At 41.6% G+C, this 24501-nt stretch overlaps 1 protein-coding gene across 1 annotated transcript in view; it reads right to left on the minus strand.

Annotated features, from left to right (window-relative positions):
* Positions 1-19098, minus strand: part of MEX3C (mex-3 RNA binding family member C) — a 20992-nt gene extending 1894 nt beyond the window's left edge. The window contains exons 1-2 of the mRNA XM_059894796.1: positions 18360-19098; positions 1-1211 (exon numbers count right to left, since the gene is read on the minus strand). The exon at positions 1-1211 is cut by the window's left edge and continues 1894 nt beyond it. Of these exons, the coding sequence (XP_059750779.1) occupies positions 1-1211; positions 18360-19098 (1950 nt within the window). The remainder of the gene's footprint in view (positions 1212-18359) is intronic.
* Positions 19099-24501: the final 5403 nt, after the last annotated feature.

The following is a 24501-nucleotide window of genomic DNA, read 5'->3' on the forward strand; positions in this document are numbered from 1 at the left end:
GATTGCCTGAGTAACAGCTGTCTGGCAAACTGGACATGACGGTGTTCTCTTTTCACAGATCTTGTTGGCACATTCCATGCAGAAGAGGTTGTGGCCACATGGAACTAGGGCAGCAATAACTTCATTCTCAAAGCAAATCACACAATCGTGCTTTCGTCTTGATTCTGGTGGTGAGCTAGAGGTGGAGCCACCGTTGGAAGAGGAGTAACTATTGGTACCATTAGAAAAGGCAGGGATGTATATCGGAAGGCCAGCGTGGCTGCCTGTACTGGGTGGGTCACTCCTAACCCTCCGAGCAAGTGGGTGTTCAATGCTCTCCGGAAACGTAGGGGACAGACGAGGAGTAGATGGCTGACTTCCTCTACGCTGAGTCTTCACGTTAGCAGGAGGATCACTCCCAAAGCCAGAGAGCGGGTTAACTGGTTCAAACGGAGTCCAGATAGTTTGCGCGGATGTTGGTAAAGAGTCAAAGGCAGGGGAATCAACCGCAAGATCTTCTGAGCCTACAGAAGGTAGTGTATCTCCAAACCAAAAGTTTCCTGTGCTAAATGGGCTTGTTGGACTAAAGTCAGCCAGCCTATTGCTTCCAAAGTAGGAATCTGTGGAACCACTTCCCAGAGAACTGGAACTATCATTTCGGTAATTGGAGATCATTCTGGCACGGCTAGGAGGAACTGGATTGGAGGAGAGCCACGCAGAGCCGAGTGTGCCACCTTCAAAGCTTACATCAGTACCGTTGTAATGGAAATCATTCTCTTCATTGAGCTCGATGTAGTTTCCTGTACGCATGGCAATATGCATTTCTATTTCTTCTCGGGCTCGGTCAACATTCTCGGGCATCCCTGTCACTTCAAAGACAGGCTCCTTATCTCTGCTTGGAGTTACTATGTAAGTGTGGGTCTGCTGCTGAATTCTTTTAATTGTTGCTCCTTTGGGTCCAACAACTAATCCCACCACACGATAGGGGACCCTGACTTGAACGGTGGTCTGGCCAGGCAGATTAGGACTGCACGACAACCCTCCCAGGGCAGGGCCATTTTTGTTTCGAGATGCACGAATCATGGAAAAGTGCTCTGCAGCTGAGAGGATTTCTCTTTTGGCCATGGCAACATCTTCTTTCCGTCCAGTGACAACAAAAATGGGCTCTTCACCACGAACAGGTGTCTTGATATACGTGTTCGTCTTGGCTCTCAGCGCTTTAATTTTACAACCTGTTAGAAAGAAATATTTCGTAAGTATCAACATCTACTTCAATAATATTGATAAAGACAAATCACAGAAAGCTCCTTTCAAGCTAAAAGTCTGCTACTGGGCAGTTTTTCTTCCCTCTTTAAGTTTTAAGAGTTTTTTCTTTATCACAAAAACTTATCACTAGATGATGATAAAACTCTCCTAATTCCACTAAGACTCCTAGATCCTGAGGCATACTTTCCTGGTGATCTCTCATTCTCAGGGAGGAGGTGACACCTCCTCCATTAATGTACATGTGAGACATTTAATTTAATATCTATCATCTTATTTAATCTACATAACAACCCTAAGGATGAGACTATTACACTCCTTTTATTGCTAAGGAATATAAAGCACAGAAAAATTGTATAACATGTCCAAGTTCACACAGCAAGTAAGAGGCAGAGCCAGAGTTAAACCTAGTCTGACTTCATAATCTATATAGTCTTTTTGCTATTCCCAGAATCTCAAATTCCACACAACTATACTGCGATTAAAAACTCTTCAACTGACTTCCATTTAACTGTCTTATCATTTTACCTTAACATTACTCTTTCCTCTGTAAAACTCAATTGATGACCATGGCAAAATGCTCAAGGCTAGTACATCATCTCTTTTCTGTTCCATCAGTTGGATTTCAGGCTTCACTAAGAATCAGTTGTTTTGATTCCCATCTGTTTATACTAGCTGCACTCATGCATTAACTAAATTAACAATTACATAAAGCAGTAACATATAAATGAGAGAAGACGCTGAACTTGTATGAAAATTGATTATTTTAAAAAATTTCAGTAAAGACGAGTACCTTAAAGAAAAAAAAAAGATGCTGTTGAACTATGGGTGAGACAACTGTAAAATCCTGGGGTAAAAAAACTAACATAGAATAACTTTGCACTCACTGTAAAGTTCTTGCTAAATTCAAAAGAAACATATTGGAAATTGTATTGAATGTGGTTTTATTGAAGGACTACGCTGGTTGGCAGTCCCATTCTCAAATAAAAGGCTTTGGCCCTAAATCCTGAGTTAAATAAATACAATTTATTTAAGTTAAATAAATAAAATTTATTTAAGTTAAATAAATAAAATATCTAAGACACCTATGCACAACTACCCATGATTACTTTTTGGAGTAATCACCCATTACCAGCGCCAACTGCGTAAGATTAGAGGGTTTCAAACGGTAACAAAGATGTCAAATATACAACTAAGGCATAAAACCCTGGGGTTATACTTTTCAAAGGTCTTAACGCGAAGCTTGCCAGAATAGATTTCTTCTCATGAATATATCATGCTATTCCTAGTTCCTCAAAATAAAGCAGCTAGGTGCTGCTGAAAAACACGTCACAATCTCAGCAGATCCTTCTCTTAAACTTTCTTTTTTATTGGCCCTCAACAAATTCATAATATATAAAAACTAATTCTCTCTGGACATCATTTCTAACCTGTGTGACTGCAACAGTACCCTCCACCCTGCACCAAATAGGTCTCCTTGCCTCCATTCTTGCCTCACTCCCATCCACTCTCTATAGTCACTTTAGGCAGATGATGCTTTCTAAACAAAGCACCTATCACATGCTCACTTCTTTGCATAAAGTGCTTTAATGGCTCCCTTTTACCATAAGGATAAAGTCAACAGTACGGCACACACAAGGCTCCTCTGTACCTGGTACCTGATTACTTCTCTCTAGCCTTATCTCTGTACCCCTCTCCTTTCCCCCTCCTCACTTCTTACAACTCTGTGGGTGTGCTTCCACCATATTAAACTCCTATGCACGCTCCCTTGCTTCCATGATGAGAATGTTCCTTTACTCCTGCCCCTTTACTACCAGCTCTGCTTAGCTCCTGGTAGCCCTTCAGATTTCAGTTTAGATGCCTCATCCTCTGTGGAGCTTCCTCTCCCTCAGGACTGGTTTGTGTGCCCTCCCTAAGCATTCTCAAAGCACTGGGTGGTTGGCTATAAGTATATGCCACGGGGTGGCCATATAACATTTCTTGAAACAAAGATCATTTTTCTATATAAGAACACTGGGCCCTTCTTATACATATTGCTTTGCATCTAAGCATTTTTGTTGAGCTTTCCCGGCCTTTCATATTCTGGCCCCATACTGCTAATCCAACCCTGTTGATGGGAGCTGATTATGCTGACTTTATGCTATGAAGCTACTGAATATGTTATTCAATAACAACTTTACTCAACCTACCACTGAACTTTTGGATCTGAACCACAAATGAAGATCCTGTTTCTCCTTCCAACAAACTGTAGAACTTAGAAACGGCTGCTTTCTCACTGCTGGATCTTAGGTACCTATCATGAAAACACTTTCAGAGTCAGGTTTTCTCTAACCTGAAGGTTATATTCAAGAAGACTGGGGGGGGTGGGGGTGGGTGGGTGGTGAAGCTAAAAGCAAAATTGCAAAGAAAGCACTTAGTGCAGTAACTGGAGGAGGTAAGAAGGGCGGAGTGCAATCAGTCGAATTTACGCTACTGTAAAAAAACATGAAAGTTTGTATTATAGAGTGCTGCTGTAAGTTTATATCTACAATGAACTACAAGGTTAAATTGACAGTGTAATTTCTGAGTATAGGAAAATATATCTGCTTTTGCTCCACAAAAGACAGTGAATTGGAAGACTAGAACAATAAAACTTCTACATCTACTTATCATTTATACAGGCTAAATCTCTAGGAAACTCTCTCAGTCAGCACAGCAGGTGCTGCTTGAGGTTGAGAACTGCAATCATTTTCCATTGGCCAATATGTGACTGATGGAGAGATGCCTAAGAAAGTCTGAAAGGGGTGGAATGAACGCCTAATTCTTCATACTACACACTCAGGGGAGTTACTATCATTATCTGGACACATGAGTTTCTTCTCTGAGCTACAACTCAACAAGAAGGCAGTCTGCTAGAATCACACATTTCTAACAAAGAGGGCCCTGATCATCCTGCAGAAAAACACTGGGCAACTTCTATTAAGGACAAAGGGAGAGTTAGCTTGAGAGTCTAGGGTTGGCCCCTCTCAATGCTTACTCTAGTGAACATTAGAAAGCTGCATTAAGAAACTTCTCTAAATGCTTCTGAGACTATAAGCAACTGTCAGGTGCACCTTAGTAGAACACTTTGTTTAATACCTAGTAGGTATATTATTAACTAAGAAAATATGCCTAAAGGTACACAGACACTATTGGGCCTATGGATGGTACAAATAAATAGATGTTTAATACATGGCTCATTAGGAAGACAGAGAAGACAGATGGTTGGAGTATGGACCATCTCTCAGATAGGGGTGTAAGATAGGCTTACCCTGCCCAAAAGGGTCATGTGCTTAGGTTTTGCAGATCAGGGGAAAGAGGGAACAGGAAGACAGCAAAGCCAACCCCTTTTACGCCACTGCCAACAGAAATAGAAGTATTTCTTTTCGCTCCTAAATTTTATAAGACAGTTTTAACACGGTAGCCTTAACTCAGATCAGGAAACCTATAGGAAACCTCATCAATCACATTATTGTTTCTATGAGAACATGCATATTCTGAGCTCCCAACAACCAACACACGGTTTCTAGAATATATATACACGTTATAAAGTTTGAGACAATTTGAATAGGCAGAGTTCTAAACAGATGGCACAAACTAAGCAGAAAAAACCAATTTGTTTTACTATTTTGCAGGTACAGGAGGTAAAAAAGCTTTTTAGAGTATTTTAGATTGAGTTTCTATTTGAAAGTGCAATGATATTTTAAAAAAACATTGAAAAATTTATAATCTCAGAGTGTCACAAAACTCGTAAGCCATAAAGGTACTGAAAAATTAGACTGCACTTTAAAATTGCTGCATGGCAAAACTCACCAAATACAACGTAAAAAAATTATTTACAACTCACATCACAAATGGCTAATTTCTCTCTTACACAGGTACCCATATACCTACCCTTATATATCAAAACACCAAAACCCAACAGAAAAAAAAGGTGAAAGAAATAGCTCACAGAAAAGGAAATATATAAATGGCTCCAAACATGAAAATTCCCATTTTCATGTGAACTGAGGTATCATTTTCCACCTATAAGACTGTCAAATATCAAAAACAAATAAACAGTGCTAGTAAGAATGGGGAAAAAAAAACACTTACATTTAGCTGCTGAGAGTATAAACTCCTCAAGGGCAGTTTGCAATATCCATCAATATTACAAGTCAAGTATCCTTTTGCCCCTACAATCCCACTCATAGAATTGAGTCTGTAGGAATACTTGCACAGGGGCAAATGACCTTTGCATTATATTACTGTTTGTATTAGTGTGAGGCTGGTAAAGCTATATAAGGGAATACTCTGCAGTCATAAAACTGGTTGACTTAGGGAGACAGGGTAGGAGGGTGACAATTTTCCTTGTACACTTTTATTTCTTACAAATTTTGAACCATACAAATGTATTAGTTTTTTTTTTCCAAAGAAATATTAAATTAGAAAAATTTAAAAATTAGTTATGAAGAAATGATACACTTTATTACACTAAGCATATCAATCAGACTTTTGGCTAGTTCTGAGCTTTAAAAAAAATTTATGAACAGCAGGGTAAACGATTTCATAACCTCGAAGCTGAGTAAGTCCAAGGACAGACTAACAATTGTTTTCTTACAGCTACAAATAAAAACCAACATATGGCAAGTTCTATACCAGACTGCGTAGAGATTAAGAACTAGGATAGCACTAATGACTTGCATAGCTGCAATTTTATTTTGATTTGCAAGTAAATTCTCCCAAGAGAAAGTCTCCAACTTACCTCCCTCCTGTAGGAACCCATTTCCCCTTTCTCTATCACTGTGGCTGGGACTGTGTTTCACCTTAAAACTCTTTAGCTGCAGCCAGAATTCTGGTCCTCTCACTCCCTGGTAGAGTAGCAAAGGTTGGGTCTTGCTTCTCCAGGGTAAAGAGAGCCTCTTCCACCAGCTGCCTGAGCAGTTAAGAGGAAGAGGTCCTCTGTTTCTGGGAGAGGAGTTGAAGAAACGGAATTGAAATGATATCTTCAGTGTTTCTGAAACCATGGTTTGCAATGTCAATTGAATAGGTTCCAAATGTTTCAGTAAATTTGCTGGGGGGGGGGGGGGGCCGGGGCGGGTCACAATCAGAAAAGCTTAAAAGCACTAGACTAGATTTTTAAGACCACTTTTTAATTCCATGAAACACTTGGAATGACATACTTAGAAGAACCAGATGTAGAATTACAGTCTGTAATGTAGATATGATTCCAGTCCAAATTAATTCACCTTAAAATAGGAAGATTGTCCAGATTATATGGGTGGCCCTGACCTAATCACGAGTCCTTTAAAAGAGTTTTCTCCTTCTGGCTTCAGAAGTAGTCAGATGTGCTCTGGCTAGCCCGGAAGCAAGCAGACAATCTGTGCTTGATCTGCCCATGGAGACCTCGTGGCAAGGAACTACAGGTGGCCTGTAGGAGCTGAGAGCTAGAAGGAAAATGGAGGCCTCAATCCAGAAATCTTGTTCTGTCCTTTAATTTTGCTTATTACCTTCTTTAGTTTTTTAGTGCTGCCATAACAAGTTACCCCACATAGTGGCTTCAATGTCACAAATTTTTTATTTTACAATTCTGTAGGTCAGAAGTCTGACACGGGTCTCAACAGGGCTAAAATCAACGTGTTTGCAGGGCTGTGTTTCTGGAAGCTCCAGGGAAGAATCTATTTCCTTGGCTCATTCAGGTTATTGACAGAATTTAGTTGCTTACCATCATAGGACTGAGCTCCCTGTTTTCTTGCTGACTGTCTGCTGAAGGCCATTCCCAGCTTCTAGAGGCCACCAACATGGCTTGTGGCCCCGTCTCTCCATCTTCAGAGCCAGCAATGGAGGTTGAATCCTTCTCACGCTTCAGATCTCTCCCCTTCTTGTATCTGACCCAGCTGGGAAAGTTCTTCTGCTTTTAAGGACTCCTGGGTTTACACTGGGCCCACCCAGATGATCTCAGACAACCTCCCCATCTCAAGGTCCATACTCCATATACATATTCAGTTTCCAGGGATGTAGGGTGTAGGCATCTTCAGGGAAAGGGGGTTTATTCTGCCTACCGTATTACCATTTTTCCCTTCCTCCAATTATTTCCTCCATTCTTCCAGGTCCCTGGCTTTTGAACAAAGGAAAGTATTTGGTTCAGAAAAAATTTAAACCCTAACCCAAGAATAGAGACCCAATGTCTAGGGCAGTCGCCAGATATAAGTAGCTAGATATAAATACAAGAAAAGTCTGGGGATCACGGGCACTGGAGTAGGGTGAAGGGATAGACTATTGATAAAAATCAAAATAGGTAGAAAAGAAATATATAAGCCAGGGTGTTGACAAAGACAGGGTGTTTATGTTGAGATAAGTGATTTGTTAAGAGATGCACAAGTAAAACCTGGCCTCCACTTGTCCTAAGGGATTTGGCTAGGCGTTCCTAGCTAAACCACTCCTTCTTTGGCCCAAGAACATTCACAAGCCTGATGCTTAAACTTACCCATACAAATATTAAATTCCCTATAAAGGTGCAGGTGCTAATTCCAGGTGATATACAGGAACTATCATAATTTCTGCTCTCAAGGAGCTCACAGTAAGGAAAGGAAAGGAGCTCACAGTCATGAAAACAATACTGATATAAGATAATTGCTTTAATGAAAATAGGCATACAAAGCAGTGGGAGCATAGAAAAGGAGAGGGCTTTGTTGCTTACAGAAAATGAAAGAAGACTTCAATGGCATTTGAACTTAGGCTTGAAGAAAGTAGTTCTGCCAGGTGGGAAGGAAAGTAGAGGGAACTGCAAGTGCCAAAGCAGGAATCAAGAGCACAAGATGGCCACACCTGGCTCAGTGTTGTGGGAGCTTTAAGTGACTGGAGGGTAGAATGGCAGGGGAGCAGGTCAGATGGGGGATGATTCAGTCTTTAACATGAGGCAAGGGAGTTTAAAGTCTATCTTGTAGGTGCAAAGAACTTGTTTTGTTTTTTTAAAGAAGTCCCACATGTTATGTGAAGTGTCGCAGATTTTCGACAGAGGATTTTGTTTTCCAGAAATTAAATTCACTGTATTTCCCATTCATTTCATCAATTAGCTACAAATATAAGGTGATTTAAGAAAGCTAAAACCCTTATAAACACATACCAAAACTATGTGTATTTTCACTTTGGGTCATCCTTGGGGTATATCTTTCTTCAGAAATTCTCTCCAAGAGGTTTTATTTTAAAAGGGAAATCAGTATACACACACATACAGAAACACACTTTAATAACAATGAAGAGGGGGAGTGAAACTCCTTGAGTAGTTCTTTTTATCTTCAAGAAAATTAGAACTCTGGGCTTGATATTTAAATTACCCCCAGCTCCCACCCCATCCATCTCCTAATTAAGTGGCCATCACTTACCTTCTCCCAGATTTTATCATCTCCTAAACATGCCTTATTCTTCTTCATCTCTACCCAGGTATTTCCCTAAATAACCTGGAAAATCCTCCTAGTACTTCCCCTCCCCGCCCCCCCAAATCTTCTGAGTAACAAACTCTTCTGAGTAATAAACACAGTCATTTGGAAAAGATAAAGACTGTGTGTGAAAGGCTCTATGAACTCAAGAATAATACAAACATAGATATGACTCTATCACAGCTACCACTTACTAATACTATTCCAAGGTCTAGTTTAAAGGAAATAATGTAAGGAAAAAAAACTGATTATCTGCAGGACTGGGTTCTAATCTACCACCAGAGTTTGCTTGTGGTTTTAATGTTAGGTCATTCAACCTCTAGCTCTCTTCCAATGCTTTTATCTTTTGACCTAGTCCCTTTTCTCCTAGGAAGTACAAAATCACTTCTTTCTGAAGTCTAAAAAGCACTTGGGACAATCAGATACTACCATATCTCACATGCATACATCTATTCTTCCTTTCCTCAAGAAAAGTAGGTTGAATTATAGCTGGGAACGTAAGACTTTGAATAGACCATCACAAAGCATCTTTGGGAGCTCTAACAGGCCACCAAACCTCTATCTCTCCCTTCATGGCTGAGGAACTATAATTAAAGTTACTTCTCTCATTTGGTTGTTGCAAGGATTAAATGAAATAATGTATTAAAAATACTTATTACAATGCCTGTGGTCAGTAAAGGACAGCTTTTTTAGGCTACCTAACCCCCCTCCCCCCCCCCCCCCCCCACCATTTCAAGTATTTCATGAGTAAACTGAGCCAATAGGCTTGGCTTTGAAATAGTAAAATTCGTAGCACACTTTTCAGTTTTCCAAACTCTCCTATATTTTCATTTAATCATCATAACAGAATGATGATTGGCTTAACAGCTTTAGGAAGGATAGGAAAGAACTAAACTGAAAGAGCTTAGAGAGATCTCCCAGCTGGAAAGTCAGATCTCAAACACAAGTTGCCTTAATAATTCCATACTCCTCTCACTACTCCATACTATTTTTCTCTAAAAGCATTAGAGAAACACATTTTATATGTACATTTCATGATATATTAGAATTAATGAGGGGATCATATTCTTTACTGATTTTATATATAAATAAGATCCCTTTCCTCTTTGAAGAGCCTAGACAGAGTATTCAAAACTCCTATAATTTTACAAGGACTCAATTTTTCAGCATTAAGAGCTTCAAAGACTGATGAATATCAGCTAAATCCCAGTAAGAGAGTGTTTCTTATGCACACAACTTAATCCAACATTTAAATAAATTGTTTAGATTGGCAATGCAATGGATTCCTAAATGCGCAATATAGAAACAGCTTTCCTTTCCCAGGTTCAAGGGCCCTTCTTGTAGCTCTAGTCAAAATTTTCTGAAATTTTCTGTTAAGAATACTGTTTCACTCTAGACATCACTATGTCAACACTTCAAACAGCTTCATTTATGTGATTTTAGTTTTGATTACCAGTATTCATATGGACATCTAATGCCCTAAATCAAGTAGCATCTAAAACAAACAGATCCAAACAACTTTAGGTTGACTGGCTCCTCAGGTAAAGGCAAGAGGGAAGAAAACCCCACAACATGAAAACTAAAATGACAAATAATAAAATGGCAATTTTCTAATCCAACTATTCAGTTCAATAAAATAAACAGCAAGTATCTGCTATGTTTCAGGTACTTTAACTGACATTAAGATGACTGAGATTCAATTCTGCCCTCACTGACTTGTACCAAACTTCAAGCACCAAAGGGAATTGGTGTCTACATGTGTTCAAGTACAGATATTGATCTGTCATTTTCTTTTCTTATACTGTTGGTTGGTGGTGGTGTTCAAGCCTTTTATATCCTCGCTGCTTTGTCTGCTTGTTCTACCACTTACTGAGTTGGAGTGTTCAAGTCTCTAATTCTATTAGCTTGAGACCCTGGATAAGTTATTTGTATCCCCACAGATCTGTTTCCTTATCTGTATGGTGGAAATAAGAATGGATCAAATGAGATGATATACTACCTGACACATTTAAATGTTTGTTATTATTATTTTTAAATCAAATGAATCAATTTTCTATAGAAAGTTAAAAAACATTAAAAAAATTAAAATCCTGAAGATAAAACTTATATTTAGATTGTGAAAAGCATGTTAAGATATTATAAACTTTACAAAACTGGGAGGAGATATGTTGAAGTCAATCTAATTGGTAATTTGAAACCTGGTTTACTTTTACATGATTTTAGGAACTCTTTTTGGACAAAAATAAGAATATAAGAAGAGCTACAAGAGATAATCTAGTTCAATCTCATATGTGAAGAAAACTGAAGCTGAGAATTGCCCAAAGTTATAAACTAATGATTCCTAAATACCCCAATTCCCTAAATACACCATTCTCTCAACCTGCCTTATTTTCCTAGTTGATTCTTAGAAGTGGAGAATTCCCTGCATATATAAAGGTATTTTTAAAAACAGAGGTTAAACTAAATTTAAAATCCCCCTCCTTTTTCACGTAGTTTAGACAAGAGGATTGACATACTTAATAAAAAAAGGGCTCATATTTGGCCTTTCACTAAAGCTGTGACACCCAGAAGAGGGTGTAAATTAGAGATGAAAGGCAGAACAATTTTCCTAACTGGGGATTTTAAAATTAGGTTCATGCCCTTTAGAGGATGTTAATAGAAAGCTGAGAATTACCTCTGTATGGGAATCATATAATGGAATCAGATTCATTTGTAAATGATTCTCTTCCAGACTACAGACTAGCTTAGGTCTTTACCAGGAAATACATTTCAAAAGCGCTGATTTTAAAAAAAATTTTAAGACATTGTAAACTTAAAAAAATATAAAAAAATATATATCACTAACTAGTGGTATATACGTCCTAGGAAAAACTTACTAAAATGACAATTTTTGGTTTCAACTAGCATTTGCTCAGTGTACAAATCTAGCAGTAAAAAAAATGATAAACTTTACCCTGCCTCATATATAATTTATTATCTCTATACTTTCCATTGTACAGTGAATCTGTACTAATGACATCTTCCCATACCTGATCCTCACAATGGAGAGCGGGTGGGGGAGGGCCGGGAAGAACAGCTGGATGGACTAGCTTTCCCCCCACCAGAGGAAACCGAGACTCAGTGAGGTTGGGCGATTTGTCCATGGTCACAGGCGACAAATGGTAAAGCCAGCTCTCTAACAAGTTTCCTAACTCCAAGTTCAATGTCCTTTCCTGCAGGTACTGGTGGAAAGGTAGAAGATAAGCCAAAGGGGAGGGGAGAGTGGTATAGACAGGGGGACAGTAATAAAAAGGTCAGCCCAAAGGGCAAACATTTTACACTGGTAACCTTCTAGTAGTTTAGAACTATTACCTCCCCACTCTCTTCTAACTATGTTTAAGATGAAACTACTTTATGCTTACCTTCAACTACATCTGCAGCTAATTAAATAATTTTCTTTATTATTTTAAGGCCTAGTCTTATTATTTCACGATACCACTTTACTTGTGGTCAAATCAGGCTTCCCTGCACACAATGAACTGCAGTTTTCGCTTACTGGACAAAGGCAACAAACCATGCCCACACGAATTGTTCTTAAAACTCGAACACTGGCATGAAAGAGGTGCTATAATTATGCAGTGTAACTTAAAATTCTCAAAATCAGTCATGGAATAAAGCCTCAAAGTATTCAAATAACATTACGTTGTGCATATTCAATTTAGCATAGTTTGGCTTGGTATTACTAGTATTAGAATATCATTTTAAAAGCTTAAATATCAGATGTAATCCTTATAAATGTCTATATGGTACCTAATGGTAGTAAGGGAAAAAAAGTTAAAAGTAAACATGCATTATGGTATATAAGCCATTTGAGAAGGATTAAGATGCAGTTTAATAAACATATCACTTTAGAATCACCTGAAGATCAACGGGGTTTTAAAACAGATTATCCATAATGTTTGGAGTTTCCTAAAGGAGTTGTTTTTTTTTTTTTTGCCTGTGCTGCGCAGCATGTGGGATCTTAGCTCCCTGATCGACCAGGGATCGAACCTTGCCCCCTGCAGTGGAAATGCAGTCTTAACCACGGGACCGCCAGGAAAGTCCCTAAAGGAGTTTTTAAACTGCGAATACACTTTACTATTTGGTATCTTATGACCACTTTTTTTTTTTAACATCTTTATTGGAGTATAATTGCTTTACAATGGTGTGTTAGTTTCTGCTTTATAACAAAGTAAATCAGTTATACATATACATATGTTCCCATATCTCTTGCCTCTTCCATCTCCCTCCCTCCCACCCTCCCCATCCCACCCCTCTAGGTGGTCACAAAGCACCGAGCTCATCTCCCTGTGCTATGAGGCTGCTTCCCACTAGCTATCTATTCTACGTTCGGTAGTGTATATATATGTCCATGCCACTCTCTCACTTTGTCCCAGCTTACCCTTCCCCCTCCCCATATCCTCAAGTCCATTCTCTAGTAGGTCTGTGTCTTTATTCCCGTTATGACCACTTTTATCTATAATTTTTTCATTTTGAGCTTAAATTACAAATCCTATAGGGCATAAATTACATTTAAAAAATTCTGTCACAATCCCATAGATTTTAAAATAATACTGTGGTAATAATCATGAATATTTTGGCTCTCTCCTGTAGGCACATGATTGTAATGCAATTTCTCGCCCACTTGAAGTTAGGTGTGTCCAGATGACTTGCTCTGATTAATGAAGTATGAGCGGATGTGATCATTATTACTTCTGGGTCTAACATTTAAAGACCGGTGTGTGCTGTGCCACTGTCTCTCATCCTTCGGGCACAGGGGAAGACCAGCTAACACTTGAGATGCTGGCTGCTTCACTGGTCTAAGACTCTGAATGACTAAAATGAGCACAGCCCCTGTGAATAAGAAATAAACCACTGTTGTTTCAATACTGAGATGCTGGGGTTCTTTGTTATCACAGCATCATTTAAGCCTATCTGGATAGAGGTGCCATGTGCCTAACAGGCATTTAGACATCAGTTCGTTCTAGTTCTATCACCTTAGATGAATATAGTAATGTGTGAAAACTGTCTGCTCAAGCTGAGGAAAGGTGAACGAGATTAACAGAGTGGTTCGAATTAATTTCAGATTTAACTTAACAAAAGTAGTATGTGCTTATCACTTACAGTTTCATTTATGTCAATTTATTTGTGTAAAATTCATAGTCCCCAGAGGTGTTGTAGATATGATAACACCCAGCTGAAGAAGAATCTGAAGCCTAGGCAGTTTAAGTGATTTGTCCAAGACCACAAAGTGAGTTACTGGCACAGAGTAATCAGAATTTAGGAATTTTAATTTCTGATTGCTGGCTCTTTCCAATATATCACAGCTGAGCAGAGACTGTTAAAGGCAATTTGGGACAGTTTTCAACAAATATTTTTATATTAAAACATACATTCTAAAACATTTTTGTATTCAGTTTAAGACAAAAGCAATAAATTCTACAATGTGTACAAATACTAAATTCATTCAAAACCAAATCCATAAAATACTAAGCACTGTCTTACAACTAAATTCCACCTTTCCTTGAAAACTTCAAATGTAAGAACTATCTAGAATTCCAACCCACAGACGTTGTTGGAAATTTTCCTCAATGGAAATCTCTAACAGATTAATAGTTCTCAAATACTTGACTCCCTGGATCATTTTTAGGTCACTGGCATTTCTACCAGGGGGCAGAAAATACACCCTTGAATTACCACTTTATTTTCCATTTCCTCCCTAGTGAATCAAAGTAGTTCATTAGCTGAGTAAGGCAGGAAGAAAAGGCAGCAGATTCCCTACCTATTTGCAAAACAATTATAATAATCGAACCTTCCCCAATGGTCCCAGAGCTAATACAAACTATTATTTAGGTTTTAAAGCCTAGAAAAATGACAACATTTAATTTTTAAAGCTAGCATGTATATACACACAAATTAACTTTCTGAATTATATAAATGACAGTGACTTTCTAGTTAGACACATTAGAACTAGAAAATGACCTGTGCCTTCTGTGTAGTAGACACCAAAATTTTATTAAGTAAATTAATTTGGATAGTGATGATATTTTAAGTTATGCATATTAGAAATACAGTACCCCAACTCATGATTAGGGCAGAAATTAACCCAAAATATTATTAGCCTTTCTGAGCAAGATGCTTCAATACCGAGGCAGCAATGTAGAATGAGAACTTTATCTTTACTAGCAAACAAACTGGTCTAACCCCAAGTTCCACTATCTGAGCAAGATACCTATCAGCACCTCAGTTTCTACGTCTGTAAAATGGGGATAACCACCTAGCAGAGTTAAATGGCATGTAATATAGTAACTGGCAGAGAGAATGCCAACAATCTCCCCTCTTCCACAAAAGAGACACTGTGCTTTTAGCATTATTCTGAAACTATTTCTCCTCATGAAATGTATATTTCTTCTTAAACAGGGAATTTATGTACAAGATCAAGCTTTCTCTTTTTAGAACCTGGAAGAGTGGTTCAACCCTAGGAAACTGGGAAAAATTTTTCACAAGGATGTATTTAAGACAACCTGAAGCAATGTAACATATTAACTGTTTAAAATGTTTTTTGACAGTATACAATTAAAAAAAGCCAGAAATAGCCCTTCTTGACTAGGAGGCTAGAGAACACACATAGACCATCAAGTAAATCACTAATGAAAATAGTTAAAGAAGTACATTAATCTTACAGTAATATAAAACCTTGGATTACAAGTCTTTAGCCTCTTTTCAGTTCCTGGCTTTGTTGTACAGTATTGTTGGTTTCAAAATGAGATGCACACTTAAAAAAGGGGGCCAATTTAACATTTGCAAATGACCATATGCTGCTGGGGAGTATAAACACGAGGTCAACGCTCTGCAAACTTTCATCACGATCAAAAGCAGTAGTTTGTTTTTCTGAGAGACAATGGAGCTAGAGGCCATCTACATGAGTTGCTAGTCTATATGACTCAGAATTCCATTTGTCCTACTCTTGGCTTCAGAGCTGGTCACAGATGTCTCCATCTGTGACATAATTATTTCCAAAACCAATTAAGAGATGTCAAACAGAAAATTATGACTTCAGGTAATGAATAAAATGGCAGGAAGGGACAATTCTTAAGGAGGAAAATTTTGTTCATCCAAAGCAAAAAGTAAACTAAATGATTTGCCCTGTTTATTCACTTAGGGAAAGGGGAAATTATCACACTGTAAAAGGATGCAAACATTAGAAGTTGCCTGGTTTTCTGCAGGAGTGCGAAAATAACTTTACAGGTTTTATCATGGTGCTGCTGAGGGGTGTGTGTGGCAAAGGGGGTCAATGATCCACTAGTTGAATGGTTCAGAACAGGAAAAGGATAAGACTTTTTTTGCTCTTAAGATAAGATAGAGAATGATGACATACATTTAACAGTGCTGTCAACTCTGGGAAAATATTAAGCGTAAAAGGAATAGTCAGCAATTTGTCTCCATGTCCTAAGACATAAATAGATTCACATTTCCTTATTAATCAATAAGCTCAGCCCTAAAAAGAAAAACTAAAGACCATTCCATTGCTATAACTTGGTACAAAATACAAACTTGGAATGAATTCAGTTTACTTTTAAATAATGGATTTGCATAAAGGTTAACAGTCTGCATAATTAAGGAACATTTAATCATGCTTTAAAGGGTATAATACAGAAGACAAAAATTTGTATTAAACTAAATATACAAAAGATATCAGTATCTTGTCCCCTAGTAAAACTGTCCTGCAAGTATTCTTTTCCTTCATTATCCTAAACTGTTACCATAAGCACACTGAAGCAACTTATGCTGAGGAAGCGTCTCCCTAGTAGGGCCTGAACAGACACCTTCCCAGCCCCTTTTCACCACTCTCCTAAGTATGAGATCCTAAGTATCAAAAAAAAACAAACTTCCCCTCCCCCCGCCCCGCAGCAACTTTCCAACCATACCTAGAGATTATTTCTCCACACCTTTCCTCACACTGTCCTTCATTCTTTCTTCCATCTCCATTTGTTAAAGTCCGATCTGTTCTCCAAGGCCCTCCAGGGTTGATGTTCTTATACGTACCACTTTGTCACACACTATAGTTAATGCCATTAACTACAGATTAGATTAGCGCCATTCCGCTGTTTATTAGACTGTTAGCTTCCTAAGGGCAGCCAAGTTAGTCTGAATTACCCTCACATTCCCAACTGCCATAAACTCAATGCCTGGCAAAATACAAACCTGATACATAGCAATTCCCCGATGTTGTTAATGGAATAACCAACTCATTCTGAGTCTCTAATTTGAGATGTTATAATTTTATCCTATGTGAGGTGAAACAGTTCTCTCCTGGATTAGCATCTTCAGTATTGCCAAAACAAAACAACAAAAACAAACCAAAAAACAAAAAAAGGCATGCAAAATTTATCTACCGAACTACGGAAATAAACTCTTAATTGAAGGGCATCAGCTTTGAACACTGCCTTTAAGTACCAGTCACCAGGCAGTCTGAAATAGGCTATTTCCTCTAACCGGATTTCAGATGGATTTTTCTTATTAAAATCCTAGAGGTAAGAGATGAGCCAACGCTGATATTTGAAACCACCATTTCGACAGACCTCTTATTTATGTGTACTCTAGACCACTTGGGAAAGATGAGATCATTTAAGCAGCAGCGCCATCACTTCTCTTTATTTGACCCCGACAATGCTCTCAACCTAACAGGAGAAAGACATGCATCAACCAGGTTAAATCATATTGTATAAGGCAGCGGCAGGTACTATGTACTCCTTCAATAAAGGGGAAAAAGAGCTACGCTAAAGAGCATGAGACCTTCCCTAAAAATGTCGGATACGGAGGTACTCTGGTCATCCCTTCCCCCACCTCCACAAATCTACTCCTGGAATCTGAGACCTAGGTCCTTTGTCTGAGCAATGTGGGAGGAGTCTTGTCTGCAGTACTGGTGTGCTGGCAAGTGAAGAGAATTGACTGAAAACTGTATAAACGCATGAAGTTCCTTAACTCAATTACTTTACTGTCCAATTTTTCTTCATCGTGCACCCTAAAGTGTTCTGAAAAGGACCCAACGTGCCTTTTCGAGAACTGAAATGTATCGAAAGGAATACAATAAGATCAACAGAGAGTTAGCAAAAAAACTAAATTTTTGAACAGCGGAGGAGCGGGCGGTAAGAACGACCACTTGAACATCCCCTTCCCTCTCGAACGAGCTCTTTCTACAAGCCTCCATTTCTGTCCATTTCTTCTTCCCAACAAGCCGCTGTAAGGCAAGCTGAGCGCTTTTACAAAGACGGTCGGCTGCGCAAACTTGCAATCTCAAAGCTTTCCGTGCACAACACCGAATCCACAACCGACCCGACCTTTTACCACCTCACTGAGGTTTTTGGTGCCACGCCAGCCGGGTGTTCCAGGAATACAGCCCGAATAAAGTGAACACCGCCGGATAAGGTGGCTCGAGAAACTTAGCACCTTTTATCACGCAAGATGAGAGGAACACCGTGGGGTTTTCGCAAGGTGACCCATCTTCTCATCTCGTCGACCCTCGGCTCCTCCCAGACCCCTTCCCGGTGGACCTGGAGGACTCTCCGGGTTCGCCTTTCCTGCCCCACGCTCCTTTCTTTCGTCTCCCCACCCACGCCCGGGGGCCAAGCCCAGCTGGACACCCCCCACAACCGCACTCACCCTGGCGACCAACAATCTCGGCGACATGCTCGGAGCTGGGCACCGGGACGCACTCGGTGGTGTTGACGCTCTTCCTCCGGAGCAAGGCCGCCTGCTCCCCGTTCAGGGCGGCCGCCGCCGCCCCGCAGCCGCCTGGGCCGTAGGCGTGGGACAGCATCGCCGCCATCATGCCCTGGGCATCGTCTCCTCCGTAGAGCACCCCCGCCGCCGCCGCCGCGGCCGCCTCCCGGGCATCGAAGCCGGCGGCGGGCAGCAGGACCGACCCCAGGGACCCGCCTGGGATCGGCTGGGTCTGAGAGGCGGCGGCCGCTGGCGGCGACAGCAGCAGCAGAGACGGCCGGTCCTCCTCCTCTGCCTCCTCCAGCTCCTCCTCCTCCAGCAGGTCTCCGTCCAGCTCCGCTTCCTCCCCCTCCTCCTCGTCCTCCTCCAGCTCCAGCTCGGCCGCCTCCGAGACCCCGGGCCGGCCGGGAGGAGCCCGCTCCTCCGGAGACAGCCCCGCCGCCCGCCGGGCCTGGCCCTGCGCCGCCGCGGCCCGGAGCGCCGGGGCGCCGGGCTCCGCCGGGCTGGGGTCGTCGAGGCCTAGCGCGGCCAGGCGCTCCCTCAGCAGGAGCCCGTCCCCCTCGAGCTCCGGGCCACCCGCGGGCGGTGGCAGCGGCGGCGGCGGCGGCGGCGGGGGCGGCTGCGGCAGGGGGGCCGGGGCCGCCGCCAGGGCCAGGGCCGCGGAGCTGCCGCTTGGCATCGCGACGGCGCGCTGTCAATGGCGGCGGCGGCGGCGGCCGGGTCAGGCGCGGCAGGCGGCGAGCCCCATGGCGGACAGGGCCCCGGCCCTGCTCAGCGCGCAAACACCTTTCCTCTGGGGAGGCGGCGGGGCTGGCGACCCGGGCCGAGCAGCGCCAGGGCCGCCCGGAGACCGGAGAGGGCGGGGTGGAGGAGCAGAGGAAGGTGGCAGAGGTAGGTAACTAGGTGGGTGGGTGGGGACGGCAGCGGGGCGGGCTGGTGGAGGTGGCAGCGGCTCCCCTCTCAGGATTTCTTTTGTTTCATGGCCTTAACCAGCCCCCGGCGCGCGCGGCGGCGGCGGCGACGCCCCACGCCGCTCTCCGAATGAAGCCGGCGCGCCCTGATTGGCCGCTTTTAATCGCTGGGAGCCCGCCCTCTCCTCCCCGCAGCCTTCTAACTCCTAGCCCTAGCCCCACCCCCCCACCCTCGTCTCGTGCCCCGCCCCGCCCCTCCCCAGAGCTCTGATTGGGTGACTGAGACGAGCTAGCCCCGCCAAGCCTTCTCCTTCCGTCCTCTGCCCTCTCCCCCACCCCTCCCTCCCCTTTCCCTACTGGCTCTCGAGGAGAGGGACTGTGGTTGTTCGCTTTACACGTCACTCTTTGTGACGTACAGGTGGAGGCGGGGAAAAGGAAGCGGGACGAAGGCAAGGCAGCAGAGGCTGAAACTCGGAGCCAGTAGGGGATTTCGCGCAGGCGCGTGCAGTCGAAGCAGACACCTGGGTTTCCTCGGTTCCCCGCATCCCTCTGGCCCACCTGGGTGGGGTCTTTTAACCCATAGTGGGAGCGGCGTTGGAGCGTAGCGTAGCATGGGCCCGGAGGGCGTTGTTGAAGAAGTGATTTCCCACTTTCAGGGTAAGGGCCTAGAGAGAGTCATCGAAGGAGGGGCCAGTGAAGTGTTCTCCTATCCAGCCGCGGGGGTGGTTTCCCGAGCCGCGTGGCTCCTGGGCCTTCCCTGCACCACTCCGGAATGCTCCTCCCGCCGGGCAGGGCCCTCCCACGCCCAGCTGGCCCGGCTTCCAATACGAGGCCGGTTGGTTACATCGGGAACCTTAAATGCTGGGCTTGAGTTCTTTGGGGCTTTTCAAGGAAATTAAATAATCTTTTTCTCCTCCAAGACGTTCTTCCCACAGTATTGTCCGGGTGATCCCACACAGTGGCTATCTTTTATAGGGGTTTATTTTTAAATGGCGTGTTAAAAACAAATCTTATTACTTTCCTTCATCTTAGGCTCTGACCGTCAGCCCGCCCCAACCCGCTCCCCTTTACCTCCGCCCCTTTAGTACCAGGTGGTCTCCCCAGGTTAGTCTTAATCACCAGCGTTGTCTTAACAGAGGTAGAATGTGAACAACATAATGTAATTTTAAGGTTTCTAGTGTCCCCATTATAAAAAGTAAGAGGAAACAGTTTTAATAAATATACTGAGCTCAGTATATTCAACATATTATTATTTCAACATGCAATCGATATAAAATGATTGATATCTTATATAGTTTTTCGCGCTAAGTCTTTGAAAATGGTGTGTATTTTACACAAGGATATCTCAATGTATGTTCGCTTCACACTAGCCATATTTCAAGCACTGAGTACTAGTAGCGCTAGACCTTGATTTTTGAATTATAAATTGAGATCCTTTCTATTTTGGATTTATTATATCTTTCTCCCTCAAAATCGTTTCTTATGTGTGAGCTTGAATGAGCACCGACATTTCTAAATTGTCTAGGGTGTTACAAAGACACCCTGAGAGAGTCCAAGAGAAGGCTGAAACTGTGCCTTCTGTTTCTCTGTTTTGTGCGCTTATGGCCATGTGCACAATTCTACTTCAATTTATCCACCCCTCCAATCAAAGGCATAGTGAATTTTAGCTAACATTAACCTTTCCTGTTACTCCACTGTTTCCCTAGTCCTTCTGTAACCCTGTATGTTGCTTCTCTAACAACTCATTTGTAGCAGTAGCCTCTGGAGCAGTGATTTCAACCCTGGCTGTACAACAAAGTCAAGAAGGGCTTTTAAAAATGGTAAATGCAGAGCAGGAAGAAGCAAACCCTGGATGTTGGGACTAACTGGATCTAGAGTGGGAAACTGGACATGTTTTTAGAAAACTACACAGGTTGTTCTGAAGCTCACCCAGAGTTGAGAACACTGATCTAGGGTGTGAGTTTTGGGGTTTACAGGAGGAATCTTGCTATTTACTGAAAAGTGATCTTTTTCTCCCCTACCTTCCCAATTAGGTACAATTTTCACTGATTTACTATATCTACACCCTTTTGGTGATATACCCCAAGGACATAATGTTTAATGGCATCTTAATAAAGGTACTGATTTTTTTTTCTTATGTTTACCAGTGGATATCTTGTATAACTAGACATTTACTTATAGAATATGCAAATATGCTTGCCGTCTGATATTTCTGTTTAAACAATAATCATTATTTGAAGGGTAGATTTCTCTAGCAAAGCAAATCTCATTTCAAGGGAGAAAGTAAACTAAAACACAAAGCGGCACTCCCAGGATATTTTTGTCAGGAGGAAATGCGTAGCAGAATTACAAATGAAACTCAGAAGAAGTTCCTTTCTCTACCTCTTTTCATGAGTTGTCATTTAATGCTCACTGCTGGTCTTACGTTCTCTTCCCAAGGATTCAAAGCAAAAGCTGTAGCAGGACTGATAGTTCCCCATACATTTTCCTTTTGAGAGGGAGAGACGTAAAGAATAGATTCCTGTAAATAAGATCCATTTGGCTAAGATTTTTTAAAATGCCAAGTGGTTTAATTTATGTGTTCATAATATAAAAATTGCTTTCTGCTTCATTCTCATATAGTAAATGAGGTTTCATAAGTTCCCATACACAAATGTATACATTCATGCATTAATTTATATTTGATCAATATTGTGATTTATGAACAAGCTAGGAGTTATTGAAGCTTGGAGACCTTCCCGTTTGGGTCTAAATTTATTGTCTTGTATTAAATCTTGCTTATGAAGCAAATTTAAGATTTTCTTTTGCTCTAAATATATGACTGGGATTCTTTCATTTAAATCCATTGAACACAGTAATCCCCTTCACCCTCCCCCAACCACACAGCACATTAATTTGCACCTGAATTAGTTTTCTCTTTCATTCCTATGCTGTTATGACATAGGTTGATAACACTGCTGTATGGAAGAGTTGCTTTAAAGATCTTAGGACAAAAAGGAAACTACAGAAGTGGCAACATTTTATCAACTAGCAGGCTGACTGCTAAACTAGCCTGAAGGCTAGTTTAAAAATGGAACTGTAATGATATTAAGGTTGGACCAGTTGCAAACTAAACGGACCTTAACAAAGATGTTTGTCCTAGTAAGAAAACCGAGACAATTAGATATAACTTTGAAGCAGTGCTGTAAAGACAGCCACAAAAGCATGGTGAAAGATTTGGCTGACACCCTCACCTAGAACCCCAAAGGAAACATCTGTTTTGTTTTAAGGCAGGATGAGTTTCTTTATGGTAGGATGTCCCCTGGGAGCAGCAATACCCAGCTCCATAAATCTTCCTCAATGAACATGTCATTCTCCCGCTTGCAATGGCGCCCAGTTGTCTAGGAATAAAGTTTCCTACCTGGAATTACAGGCCTTCCATACCCTGGGACATTCTTCCAAGTGCTCGAAATTGTTACATAAACACACTCAAATCTCTCCTATATTAACAAATAGAAACTCTTCCTTGATGCTACATCCACCTCTTGGGACTCTTCTCTACTCCAAATCAGCTTCTCCAACAGCTGCCTGCTCTCCTTTGCGGCACACTGCAGAGCGCCTGCGGGCTCTTGCTGCTTCATTGAAATTATCTTCATCTCGTCATTGTATCCAATGAGCACTTTCTATACTTATTCCACTTAACCTTTCATGGCAGGATTGACACTGATGACTGCTCCTCAAAGCACTGTCTTCCTTTGCCTTCCTTCTGCTTTCCTTCCTATTCCATAGTCCTGCCTCAGTCTCCTTCGCAGGCCTAGTGTCCCTATCACTCTTGGGTTATTTATCTAGGATTTGTCTTGGGCCTGCTTTCTGCTTACTCCATACTCTCCACCTAAACATCCTATCCTCTCCTAAGATTTCTGCTACCTTGTTGACAAGTTCCAGACCTATATTGTCATTCCTGATCTCTCCATGGAGCGCCAGACCCAGAAATCCACTGTTTTATGGATGTCTCCACTTGGCAATTAAAATTCAACCTCAGCTTCCCAAACTGAAATCTCAGTTAAAGTGCTTTTTAGCTTAGTATTAGATAGCACCACTATCTACTCAGTTCCTCTGGCCTTGAGCCTGGTGGCCATTCTTGACTTTTCCTTCAACCTCCATAGCCAGTCAAGGCCAAATCCTGTGACTCATACCTCTCAACTCTCAAATCCATCTATCTTTGTCCATCTTTACCACTATTACCATGGTCTAGGCCACTATCATTTAGACCATGATCTATTACAGTAGTCCCCCAAGCAATATGTTTACATCCAGCCTTGCTTTCCTCCAATTCATTTTCCATGCTGCAGCTGGAATGATTTTAACTCAAATTTACTCCACCCACTTCCCTGCTTAAAACCTTTGTTGTTGTCCTTAGGGTAACATCCCACTTTCTTAACATTACTTAGAAGGTCTTCTACATCTGGGCCGTTTACCTTTTTAACCTCATTTCATGCCATTCTTCCTCTTGCATTCTTGGACTCAGCCATAGAGACATTCTAAGAGCCATTCATGTATTCTACATTCTACATTCTACACTCCTAATCTGCCTCTAGGCTTGGAATATGGCTCTCCTCTGCCCACTCTCAGCTTACCTAACTCCTACTTGTCTTTCAGAGCTCAGTTTATGTATCACTTCCTCTACGATGTCCTCTCTAACCTTCTAGGTAAGGTTAGGTGGCCTTGTAGTGGGAGCCAGTTGCATCCTGCATGTCCCTAGCCACAGGCTACATACCTTGTTTAATTGTCTCTCTTCTATTTTCATCCCAATGAAGACAGTACCTACATAGTCCCTGGCACGTAAGAGAGGCCAGTATGTACTTACTGACTAATTGAATATTCTTCCAAATAAACTTAATACTTCAGCTAGTCTGAGCTTTTGACCATTTTTCAAACATGCACTGTAGTCTCCCATATTTGGACCTTTTCTTGTGCTATTTTTTCTGCCCAGGTTGCTCTCACCTTTTATCCCCACCCTCCCCATCTCTACCTGTTTTAAGGCCCCAGCTTAAAAAGTTGACTTCTTTCAACATATTTTCCTAATCAGTACAATCAGGGCTAGTCCTTCCCTCCCTCTCCCCACGAAAATGCACACGAAGGCAACATTTTGCATATATCTTCTGAATGCTTAAACAGCTCCCTTTAAAGTC

This window comes from Balaenoptera ricei, chromosome 14 (assembly GCF_028023285.1).
Source record: "Balaenoptera ricei isolate mBalRic1 chromosome 14, mBalRic1.hap2, whole genome shotgun sequence".
NCBI classification, from domain to species: domain Eukaryota; kingdom Metazoa; phylum Chordata; class Mammalia; order Artiodactyla; family Balaenopteridae; genus Balaenoptera; species Balaenoptera ricei.